Genomic DNA, 12,666 nt, shown 5'->3' on the forward strand with positions numbered 1-12,666 from the left:
GAGATAAACAAACTGTACTTGAGATGGAACATGACATGAAATGAAAGCACAGAAGTCCTGACGTAGCATAACATGTCATGAACGTACTTTGAAAGACATGACGTACACGAGATAGACAACATTTCGTAGCATGACATAACATGTAACAGATAATATTTCATAACATGGCATAACATGTAACAAAAAATATTAGGTAACATAACATACATGTAACAGATGGCATAATATAATATGACATACTTGCAACAGATAGTAATATGTGATAGAATAGATTGTGTAAAAGATAAGTATTTTGTGACAGCATAAATCATGTGTAACAGATAAACATGTAATGACATAGCATGATATGGCATATATAATAACATAAACACATAAATTGTACTTCCCTTACCCATCACACATACACAGTAAATAGATAGTAGGTTAAGAACTAACTTACCTCATTTGTCGCGTTTTAGAAGAATTCAAGCACTTTTACGAGGAACTTTGAAAATGATTTTAAAAGTTAGAAATTTAATCACTAACAATTAGAAATATAGAAAAAGTTAACTTAGAGTAAAATTACCAATTTACCCTCTATATGTGGGAAAATAACCATTTTACCTCTAACTTAAGGATTTCGAAAATAACTTCAAAAATCACCAAAATGTTTTCCTAAACTCAAATATCAATTTAGAAAAATTTAAAACAAAACACTACTATGGAAAACTTACTATGACCGAAACATCCGTAGGCTATTTCTCTTAATTTTTGCTGCAATTCTTCTAACTTCAAAATGCAGGATTAAACAGAAATTTTGCAACAAAGATATTTCTGTCCTAAGTTTAAAAACATATTTAAAACATCCATTAGAAAAATTCTAATCATCACCACCAATCTTTTTAGTAAAAAGATCCAAACTTTTTAACTAAAAACAAACCATTGAATCACAAGTTTTGACCTTATTCAAAACATCTCCAAGAATTTCAAAAAAATAAATCTTACATCTAACATATACATAACATCATCCTAAGAACAATCATGCTTTGAATCCTCTAACAAAAGTCACTAAAAATCACAAAACAACACTTGGAGTATTCGGCTCCACACTTAGTCCCTAAACAAAAACTTTTTCTTAACTAGTTTTGATCAATCACTTGATCCATGGCTTAAAAAAATGAGATCTTCAAACCAAAACAGGACATGGTTTAGAAATGTGTCCTAAAGAAGATACAACCATTAAACTTAAAATCACATGGCTAAAACAAACCCAAAACTTGGATCTAGAAAAAAAAATCAATCCTTTTGCCTAACCGAATATACTCTTGCATAATAAAAAAATCATATCTTTGAAATTAGTACTAAAACTCATCAAAATAACATCCTAACATGTATATAAGAGGCTTAGGATCATCAAATAAAAATATCAAAGTCATTGGAGTAAGATTAAACCACAAAATTTTCTTCTTCCAGTTTTTAAGTTTCTAGATCTAAGAAAATCTTTCATCAAAAGTTTTAGTCATGCAACAAATTCTCAATGAACATTCATATACACATGTTGAAAATGCTCCATAAAAATTTTGGATCAAGGTATGCCCATTAGCTTGGATAAAAATTCGAAAATATAACACACTCTCCAGTTTAACGCCCAGAATGACCTTTCCATAGTTAAAATAACTTTTGACCGATCAAATGACACTAAATGAAACGAATAAGATATCCACGGAAACTAAACTCAAAAAAATAACAGCTTTCATGAAAGATTCATCGCGAGAAAATACTTACAAGCGGTCCAAAATCACCCTGCAAAACGACTCAGGAATCTATGCGAGGGAGCTCTTTTGAGTTTCTCTCTAAGAACGGGGCGGAGAAGTCATGAAATGAAATAAAGGGTGTCTTGCACGACTTTAGAATTCTGGAGGGGGGGAGGTATGGGCTTGGATGACCCTTTGATTGGAGGTGCCTATGTCACAAAAAGTGAAGAATAGAGAGGGAGAACGGTTGCTGCTGCTGCCGTGAGGTATGAAGGGTGGTGAGGTGAACTTTTCTCTCACATCAAGGCACTATTTGGATGCTACCAAGGGCAGAGGACGGCCTGCCATGTAGGGGAGGAAACTTCCTCAAGAAGATTTGCCAAGGTGGCCAAAATTCGTGGGCCTTAACCAATTGGGCTTCAATTTGGAGTTTAAAAAATGTTTGGTTAGGGTTCGTGATGCTAACAAGCTCAAATCTAATTTTTCTTGGTCCAATTAAATACCAAGGTTTAAAAGGTTAGATAATGATGTCATAACAAGAATTTGATGAATTAATAGTATGTGGAAGTGATTTAATCAAGTGATTAAATACAATGCTAGATTCGGATAAAAAAGTATTTGGAGGCGGCCAACTTTAAGGTTTGGGGAAACCATTTAGGGTTTTAGTTTCAACCAAGATTTTGGGGTTTCAAATGGATTCCAAATTTTTAGGGTTTCACTAGGTTGAAACCCTCTTTGGTTCGGCTCAATTTGGTTGATTAGATAGAAAATAGGGTTTTGATTACATGGCATGATCTCACACCTTGATTTCCTTCACAAATCCATCTAATGGTTCCTCATGTTGCCAAGTGTCCATCAAGTGTGGCTAAGATCTTACCAAATATCCAAATAAAACTTCTCTAACCTAATTTGGACATTTCACATTATGATTTTGAAAACACTGCACTGGATGTTATTATTCAGGTAACTATTCATTCTGGGAAAGTGAAAAATAAACTTTGCATTATAAAATCCTACATATTCATACAAACCTAACTCTGCAATTTGTTTATTGAAATTCTACACCGAAATGCCTCGAAACAAGCAAAATGCGTTTTCGAACAAGCATATCATCTGAAAATTGAAAATGGGCTTATTGCGGAGTAAAATCTTAAATAATCAACTGAGTCTAATTGCGCAGATCAGATTTTGAACTGACACTTCTAACTACCTCAAATAAATAAAATTGCGCTTCTGACACAATAGTGAGTGATAGCTTTAACTATGCTGACATACTAAAACCTATGCGATTGATCGAATCATGAAAACTTACAATGTTTCATGAAGTTCCTAAAGCCTATAGAAATTCCACCATTGAATTCAGGCTGTTACAAGAAGAATTTTTCTTTGGTATATTATTTGTCTTTCATGTGTGTGTGTATATATATATATATATATATATGTATGCATGTATTTGTCATCTATTTTTTCTACGGACTTTGTCGTGTCCATGCTTCTATTGAAAACAAACTTCACAAAGAATATTTTGAGTTGAACATTGCTACACCGACAAGGCTATTTGAGTGTTTTTTTTCACGCATTTTTCTAACTCATTTAAACATTTTAAAAAAAGTTCACAATATCATTAAAAAATATTTATTTAATCAATAAGTAAAAAGAAAAAAACAATCGAGACCTGTTATCGAGACACACAACTTTTTCCTTGAGTTTCTGTCCATTTAATTGCTAGAAAGGAACAAGAAAAAGAAAAAGGGAACATCAAAACATTCAAACCAAGAGGGAAAAAAAGCAAAAAATAAAAATAATTAAAATAAATTGGATTCCGAGTTTAAAACCCGCTACCCGGATGTGAGTACTGGCCCGGGTTTGTTCTTGGCTGGAACCCGATTATTAGGGTTCCAAACTGGGCCAAGAAAAAATCCAGCCCAGATGAACAAGCCTGATTACGGCCTTACGATGGATTACAATAGAAAACGATGATCAAGTATTTGTCATTGCGTCACCAGTTGGATATTTGAGTAATTACAAGGTCTAGTGGGAATTCTTGAAGGAAGTATTATGGGTCTAAGGTCAAGGATAGCCTCATTAACTAGAGTTCTAAGTCTTTTTATTAATATATTCTTAAAATGGCATGGCACTAACGTGAATGAGATTTGATTGAAGGGAGGTGATTTTGCATAAGCTTGAGGTAAATGACTATGTTCATACCCTTCTTACTATTTTATTGTAAACAAAAGTGTCATTTTTGCAAGCTATATTATGTGTATATGTTTTAACGATATATATATATATATATATATATCTTTGTGTGTATAGACTATTCATCGATAGTCTCTTTTTATATACCCTTTTATTATTGTATGTGAATGGATTACATATTTCTGACTGTTATATATAGTATCTCCATATATTAATGGAATAAATCAAAGATAAGATAAGGAAATGAAAGACTAAATGAAAAATGACATGAAATGGACAAAACTGCATGCTTGTCTGTTCAAAGAAAAAATCATATAAAGTGCCATGACAATGAGGATGGTACCATAATGCTAACGGGTGGACCTAGTGATGCCTATTCTCGAAGCTAGGTTCTTATCCACTAGCTATGGAAGAACATGACTGCAAGGATCACTAACGGCCTAACACACGGGACTTAATAGTATGTACTGACCATGATGTTAAAAGAGGAAAGACTATTACAACATAAATGAGATTGATGTGGCTGCACAACTGAATTGTATGATTGAGGCCATGAGAAATCAAGGGGATGTATGCGTACCGATTAATGTGACTTAATGTGATGAATGTGACTTTGAAAGTTCTTGGGAAAACCTATATTTTTATATGTTTACTGTATGAACTAGTTCTTGATGAGTATTCGACTTATTTTTGTTTCAATGAATGGTAGTCCGAATAAATGCTTAAAGAGAGGTTTGAGCCACAAGACGGGACTTAGCTCATGGAGAAGAGGCAGATGCCTAGATCGTGTATATATATTTTTTTCATTTATGATTTTAATAGAATAAGATTTGAGAATTTTTTTAACAAGAGCTTCTGCAAACTCCCTTTCATTTTTCATAAAGTCTGTTTAATATTAATAAAGGGGATCTAGTATACCCGATGCTTCATTAAGAAAATTCTTTTAAAGTTGAGTTTCATTACGGTCCCTCTGTTATCTAAAATATTTAAAATGAATAAAAAAAGGAAAAAATCAAGGATATTTAAATGATATATAGAAAGAATTGGCAAACTAATATATGGTGTATTGTAAAAGTAGTTAGGTAAAATAGAAAAAAGTGAGTTTTAGTTAGTTGTTTCATATGAAAATTTCGATAAGCCATTGGGAAGAAATGCTCAAAAGGAACAGAGTGTTACATGCCATGAGGCAAAAATTTTACACATAATATTTATCTTAAAAAAGTTATTGTACACATAATATTTTTATTGATTAGATCAGAAACCTCTTTGCATAGCGGCTAAATCATAGCGCTTAGTACCTTAATTTTCTATATATATAAACAAGGATAGGAAAGAAGGATAAGCAAATAATACAAGTGGGAATGGCAATATTTGAATGCGCTAACACAGCATATGTTCCTGTGACGAATGCCAAAACCATTGGTGCCATGGAAAAAAGAAGGAACTGAAAGGCTATTCGAAGAAAACTTACGCGCTTTCCAAAGAAGTCTTCAGAAGGCATAAGCGGAATAAATAGGTGGATAAATATAGCAGAACTAGATAGCATCAACGATAGGGCATTTGTAATGATGAAATCCTTGAAAGCAGCACTATTCCTCAAAATTGCAGAGCCTGGATGTGGATGATCATCTCCACCAACAAAGCCCCCAGGCATGGTAATGCCTGCTGCAAAGGTCACGGTTGTAATGAGTGCAGCAACTACCACATGGGCTTGAGCCGCTTTATCGTCCTCCTCTATCATCTTCTTCTTCCACTCCGCCTCACTCTCCTCCTTCGGATATTTTTTCTCAATTTCCTCATGCCCAACTTCTAATACTCGCCCATTGACATGGAAACTATAATTTTCCTGGACTTCAATAATAACTCTCCACTTTTTCTGTAAAAATATTTATTGGATTGAATTGTGAGTATTCTGTATTTCTTTATAGATCGAAAGAAAGTGAGAAAAGAAAACAAATGCAAACAATATTTGTTTGAGAAAGCAAGGTAGCTCGGTATAAAATAAGGCCTAAAATCAGAATATATAAAGACAGTTAACTTCATATTTAAATGTATCTTATAAAAAAACATTTAGCACTTATAAAATGAATAGAAAAATATTATATATCATTCCCAAGATGCATGTTACTCATTTCATTCTTTAAGATATATATCAAATCAAAAATATTTTGAAACAGGTAATATATAATGCCAGAATTATGGGAACATGTTCTTGAAAATTGTTAGCTAGGGGTTTATAAATATTGTTTGTGTCATAACGATACAGTACTAGTTCACATGATATTCAGAAAACAATGAAGTTTACATCAAAGGAAAGGCTGTGGTCTCTCTGTCACATCATCTTCAAATTGAAGTCATAACTTAAAAGGATTTGGCTTGGATGGAACTGGACCGGATCCGGTTTCTATTGGAATTGGACCCACGCGATCCGGTTTCTATTGGAATTGGACCCACGCCCTATAACCCCAAACAAGTACCACCCACACAATAGAAAGCAAAATTGAACACTATAAATTTTAAGGTTGTGTTTGGTTGTTGAACTCAACTCAACAAAATTCATCTCAACATCTAAATGCAATCTTATAAAACCTCGTTTGGTTACACAATTTAGATGAGATGAGATGTTTTGAATAGTAATGAGATGTTTTGAGTTAAAATGAGATGAGATATTTTGTAAAAATTTATATATTTTGATAGTATGATGAAATGAGATAGTTTTAACTTTTTGGGATTTGATAAAAGGATAGGTCCCACCAATGAGTGAAAATCATTTCATAATTATTGAGTAATAGTTATGAAATAAATAGTAGGATTTATGAGTAATTAAAAAATAAAGTAAAAATAAATCTAAATCCCAAAATATATTTTGAAGTTGTTGGCCAAATTTACTCTATAATCCCAAAAAATAAAAAAATTTCATTTAAAATATATTATTCTAATTATGACTTATTTATTTTTTTATATATAGGAAATTCGAATTTTTTTTATTTTAATTATAAATTAGAATATTATTCTAATTATGATCTATTTATTTTCGATGTATAGGAAATTCAAAATCTTTTATTTTAATTATAAACCGATCGATCGTAGTTTAAAAAAAGAGAGAAGTTTTTTTTTTCAAAGAAATTTACATTAAAATTTATTACAAAGGGCAAAGTATTTATTTTCTTTCTACAAAGCATTTATCAAAATAATTTTTTACAGAAATAAAATTACAGAACGGCATTTTGTTAAGTTTATAAATTCTTCAAAGGTTGTAAGAGTAAATCTAAGCCATGGGTTGGAAAGCGAAGCTAAGCTAAGCTAAGCTAGCCGAGTTTCAGTGGCAAATAATCAACACAAAATGAATATGCTATCTCAAGGGTCAAAAGACTCAAGGGTCAAGGGACCTTTTTCTAATAGATTAATCTATTAGAAAAAGTATTATAGATTTGAATATTTTCAAATATTTCCTTAGCATATCTTATTGAAAAGAACTAAATATTCAAATATTAATTATATAATTTTATTTTTTGAAGAAAGATAAAAGATTACGTTACCTCATCATCTCCACCGTCTTTTCTTCTTAAGATTTGATAAGCAGTCTGGTTCTTTTTGTTGAAGACCATTTTGTCAACTCTTGGAGAAGTCAGGACACGCTCGTGGTAACCATCAGAATTGCAATAGAGATGGAGAGGTGTATTCCCCTCGTTGTCCTTCTGATTCAAAAGATTCTGGAGAGACGAATTATTTTGGATGATTAGCGCTACATCTGGCCGCAATTTGGTCATCACGGCGAGATGGAGTGCATTGCGGCCTTCATTGTCAACCACTTCGCAACAATCCGGACACATTGATATAATCACTTCCGTCACCAAGCTGTTGTTGCGTAGAGCTGCAATGTGAAGAGCTGTCCTACCCTCTACGTCTTTCATATATGCTACCTCTCTATCCGATTCCAGCAATAGTTTTGCTGGCTCAATGCTACCCGTGTATGCAGCCATGTGAAGCGGAGTCCAACCATTTTGGTCTGCTTGTTTACATAGATCGCGTCCGTATCTTTCCAAAATCTTATTACTCATTCCTAAAAGAAGTTAAATGGAAAGATGTTAGGAGAAAGAAAAACGCAAAAATGAAGGATAAAATTTAGTAATTTCATGAAATAAAATTTGTATTTACAAAAGGCAAATGCAGGATAAAATTTCATGAATTCGATGTCATATCATATTTGATACCACCACATAAATATTTTCCTAACCAAATCATATTCTACAATGCGGAAAATATAAAATAGGCATGCAATACCTTCATCATCCCAAAGTGCTGCAGCATGCAAAGCCGTTCTACCGAAGGGTCCATCATAAGCTGGTGAGTTCAAATTGTTTAAAATTTCTGACACCAAATCTGGTAAGTGTCTCTCGGCAGCCAAGTAAAGTGGGGTCTCACCAGCAGCATTAGCACCAAAAGAAAATCCTGGACCTACCTCCATTAGTAACTGTTTTACCACTTCAATGTGATTCTCACGTAGAGCCTCATGTAAGGCCGTGTCTCCCTTTTTGTTCTGCTTCCCAATCATCTCCGTAGTAGCTTCAACTTGTTCTCCACTTTCGAGATCTTGATGTTGGGATTTTTTATGTTCAATCAGGACTTCGACTATGGAAGCATGCCCATACCTTGCCGCCACATGTAATAGAGTATCGTCTTCTACGTTGGCTTTCAATAAAAGTGGCCGACACTTGTCCAGTACAACTTTCACAAATTTTGCCGCTGAGGCTTGGTCAATTCCTCCAGTGGCAGGATACTTTTCTTCAACGAGGATACTTGAAATGCAAATGTTATGAGGTGGCTTGAATTCTGATTGAACAGTGCAAGTGTCGTATGTTCGCTCGAGCGGAGGTTCACTCAGCTCTAGCGAAGTTCAGGCAGAGAGCTTCGCTCGACGTTCGCTCGACATTCAGCTCGAGCGAATTCAGACAGAGAGTTTCGCTCAAGTATCGCTCGAGCATTATCCAAGTCAGAGAGCTTCGCTCGACCCTCGCTCGACACCCAGCTCGAGCGAGTTCAGGCAGAGAGCTTCGTTCGACTCTCGCACAACTGTTGGCTTGAGCGAAGTGCAGAATATCTACGTTCGCTCGACACTCGCTCGACGTTCGCTCGAGCCAATGTTCACAAAAGTGAATTCTCACTTTTGCTATAAATATCAAACGGCGCCTCTTCTCTTCAAAGGACTTCAGAATTCACATTTTGCTCTTGTTTAGTGTTTTCTTGAGAGAGAAGTCTTGAGTGAGTTTGAGAGATAACTTCCTTGTGAAGTTTTGTTGTATTGATTTGTACTCCATCTCTGTTGATAGTGAAATCTTCGATACCGACCCCACCAGTGGACGTAGGCTCTTCTTTTGAGTCGAACCACTTAATTCTTGGTGTTCTTTCTGTGTGATTGTCATCAATTTCTTTCGTTTAGTTCCGCTATTATACTTCGTGTTAGTCTTAGCTACACTTATTCCCAACAGCAAATATGTAGAATTGTATTTTGATTAACGGTCAAAAATCCATCAAGTGGATGGGAGATATCATATTGTTGTATGGCCTCCAGGTTGCCTTGTGCCGCCGCTTTATAGATTATAGGATCCATTGCAGTGAGGCGCGTTTGTATGCTGCAAGAGAGTACTACAGAAAATCCTATGTTAGACACAGGCATTATAGTTGATGTTCCTCGTCCATCCGTACTTGGAATTGACTAAACTGAAATAGATGCACTTGAAGACAAAGTTTAAGTACATATATTAATTTAATGAAAATCAAAATCTAATTAACTCATGAAAAGTAAAGCATATATACCCATACAATCAATTAGAAATATTAAAACGGTCATCTAAGATCAAACAGAAGTTATATATGTTAAGAGATCATATAAAAACACAATTACTACGGACGGCAGCAACTACCAAATATTTTAGTATCAATAACTGAAATGGACAATAATCTTACTTTCCGAGTTAGTAAGCAATGCAACCTCCATCTCTTTAATTTATAGCGAATATAACTCAAATGTGGTTTGGGATAGCATGGGACTGGAGAGTTGGATCGGTTGTCATATTTATAGGGAAGGCTTACTACTCATTAGGCGTTAGACGTAACCATGATTACGTGTCTTCATGTTATAGGGCATCACTTTAAGCTTTTAGTTTTTACAAAACTAAAGTGGCAATGTTCTTGCTTTCATATTAGTACTCTTTCATTCGGGTGCGTTTTACGAGGGTTTCAGACCGGGTATCTAAGTATACTCAGCCCGAAATTCTAATTTCAAATCCGAACCCGGTTTCGGACCGGATATATCCGGGTTACGACCTGGGCCGAAACTCGGATAAATCCAGATTTTACAACTAGAAAATCTAGATTCCGGGTTATACCTGAATTTTTTTTTTTTTTTTAATCAAAAAAGCAGAAGGCCTATGTTAGTATCAATAACTGAAATGGACAATAATCTTACTTCCGATTTAGTAAGCAAAGCAACCTCCAGCTCCTTAATTTAACTCCTCCACCTCAAATGTGGTTTGTGATATTTATAGGGAAGGCTTACTACTCATTAGGCACTTGGCATTAGACGTAACCGTGATTACGTGTCGTCATGTTGTAGGGCATCACTTTAAGCTTTTACTTTTTACAGAACTAAAGTACTGGTAATGCTTCTTTGCTGCCACATTAGCTGTTTCGCGCGGGCGAACAGCTAGCAATAATATTGTTTAGATTAATTTTAAAGTCTGTATTTTTTATTTTATTAATATATATATTAAAATTCTTTAGGTTTTGAAATCTAAAGATTAGTTCTTTTATTAAAGTAGACAGAAATGCTACAAGATCTGGTGGAATGGGAGGGAAAATATTTTATTCATATTTTAAAGATTTGTAACATTGATTTTTTAAAAAAAATTTCTAGTTTTTTGGAATTAATTAATAAATATTTTTATTTAAAAAGCGTTTATGGAATTAAATAATTAATTTTTCTTGGATTAGGTAACAAAATTTATTTGCTTTATATTTTTGTTTGTTTTAATGTTTCCGTCTTTTTAAAAATAATTCTGGATCTTTGTTATAAAGAGAGGGGCTTAATTACAAAAAATTATAGGCCTAAGGATTTAAATTGCTAAAAGCTGGGTTTTTGCAATCATCTTTATTTGTTCTTTAATTCCTCCTCACACAATCGTCCTCTGCTCTTTCTTCTATCTTTTCTTTCCTTTTTTTCCTCTTTTTTTTTTTCTTTTTCTTTTTTTTCTCTCTCTCTTCCCACGTGCCTTCAATTCCTTTTCATCATAAGGAGAGGTTTGTATTCGCAACCGATCTCAACTCATCTCAACTCATTTTAACTCATCTCAACTCATTTCACTACTATTCATTACTATTCATCAACTTTAACTCACAAATCTTACTACTATTCACAACTCATCTCACTACTATTCACAATCAATCTCAACTCATCTTCGAATCCAAACGACACCTAATCTTCTTCATTAATTTATTCTACCTCCTCTCTTTCTTTACTATTTTTCTTTCTTTGCCTTTTTTATATGTAGATTTATTTTGATTTGCATATTATTTGATAATTTTGATTTTTATATCATTGCATGACTGAGAATCTATATTCTTATATGTTAATAGCATGAAGTAGCTCTTACTGTGAGAGACGCTAGGACGATCGAGTAACATATCATCATTCTAATTATAAGAAAAAAAAATTGGAGTTTGAGTTGGCAAAGAAACTTACTCCTTAGGTTTAGTTAGTATTTTTAGAAAATTCTAGTGCTATATTAATTTTGAGAAAATGAGCCAAGAGGCCAATGGTAGAATGACAAGTGATATATTAGAGACTTGCCACCCTTGTGGGCTAAGTAACTTGGTTAAAATACTAGATAGATTTGGAGAAAACCCAATGGTTGGTTAAATAAGGACTCTAACTTATTAAGATAAGAAGGTTCAGGATAGGCATAAGACTATATGCCCAACTTGATAGAATCAAGACTCTAGGCCCAAATTTGTAGACACAGGATTATTGGGCCTAACTTAGTAAGACCCAAGACTAAGATCGAACTTAGTGAACTATCGAGGCCAAAGAAAGGCCCAATAAAAAATCTTAACATGGGGCCAAAGTAAAAGTCCATTTCAAAGCTATTGAGATTTTTTCATATATGAGCCGCAATGGGAAGAGCTGTCCTACCCTCTACGTCTTTCATATATGCTACCTCTCTATCAAATTCTAGCAATAGTTTTGTTGGCTCAATGTTTTCCATTTATGTAGCAATGTGAAGCAAAGTCCAACCATTTTGGTCTGCTTATTTACAATTTCTAATCAAGCCTAATTATATTGTGAACATTTTCATTTTAGGGTTCATAGATACTGGAGGAGCTAATATTCTCTTCTTGTGAAGTGGATCAAACCCCACACCATAAAGGCTCATGAATCCAAAATCACATGCCCACCTAACAAAAAACCAAGGTCATGACTCCCAAATGCACTGATACAGGTCTAGCCATCATTAATAGCTATTTAATGATGTATCGACAAGGAATGGAATGAACGATCTCAAACATGATAATCGCCCAAAATACTCATCCAAGATATCAATCCTGCTCTACACGATAGCGGAGAAAAGTACTAACAACCCGTACTCTAACCATGATTGGAGAGGATCAAGCCGTTAGCAAGTTGTACCAATTAAACACTCAATCTATATAAATGGGGGTCAAAACACACGCCAAA

General features: G+C 34.0%; 1 protein-coding gene across 2 annotated transcripts; it reads right to left on the reverse strand.

Moving 5' to 3' along the window:
• Window positions 1–1,679: 1,679 nt before the first annotated feature.
• LOC121250379 (ankyrin-2-like) lies at window positions 1,680–10,468 on the reverse strand. Of its 2 annotated transcripts, XM_041149513.1 has the most exons (6): window positions 10,402–10,468; window positions 9,427–9,565; window positions 8,217–8,745; window positions 7,472–7,995; window positions 5,188–5,808; window positions 1,680–2,199 (listed from the first exon to the last, which is right to left on the reverse strand). In XM_041149513.1, exons 2-5 carry the CDS (start codon window positions 9,541–9,543, stop codon window positions 5,224–5,226), a joined length of 1,755 nt encoding a protein of 584 aa, XP_041005447.1. In that variant the 5' UTR covers window positions 9,544–9,565; window positions 10,402–10,468; the 3' UTR covers window positions 1,680–2,199; window positions 5,188–5,223. The 2 variants fall into 2 exon arrangements, with proteins under 2 accessions (XP_041005447.1, XP_041005439.1); XM_041149505.1 differs by lacking the exon at window positions 10,402–10,468 and having other exon boundaries at window positions 9,427–9,616.
• Window positions 10,469–12,666: the final 2,198 nt, after the last annotated feature.

This window comes from Juglans microcarpa x Juglans regia, chromosome 1D (assembly GCF_004785595.1).
Source record: "Juglans microcarpa x Juglans regia isolate MS1-56 chromosome 1D, Jm3101_v1.0, whole genome shotgun sequence".
NCBI lineage: Eukaryota > Viridiplantae > Streptophyta > Magnoliopsida > Fagales > Juglandaceae > Juglans > Juglans microcarpa x Juglans regia.

Excerpts from the sequence above, each read along its gene's own strand:
- LOC121250379 (XM_041149505.1), bottom strand. The coding sequence starts at position 9,609 with ATGCCTGTGTCTAACATAGGATTTTCTGTAGTACTCTCTTGCAGCATA. Across the intron at positions 7,996-8,216 it reads AGCACTTTGGGATGATGAAG|GAATGAGTAATAAGATTTTG; the intron begins GTATTGCATGCC and ends AACTTCTTTTAG. Across the intron at positions 5,809-7,471 it reads AAGACGGTGGAGATGATGAG|AAAAAGTGGAGAGTTATTAT; the intron begins GTAACGTAATCT and ends ATATTTTTACAG.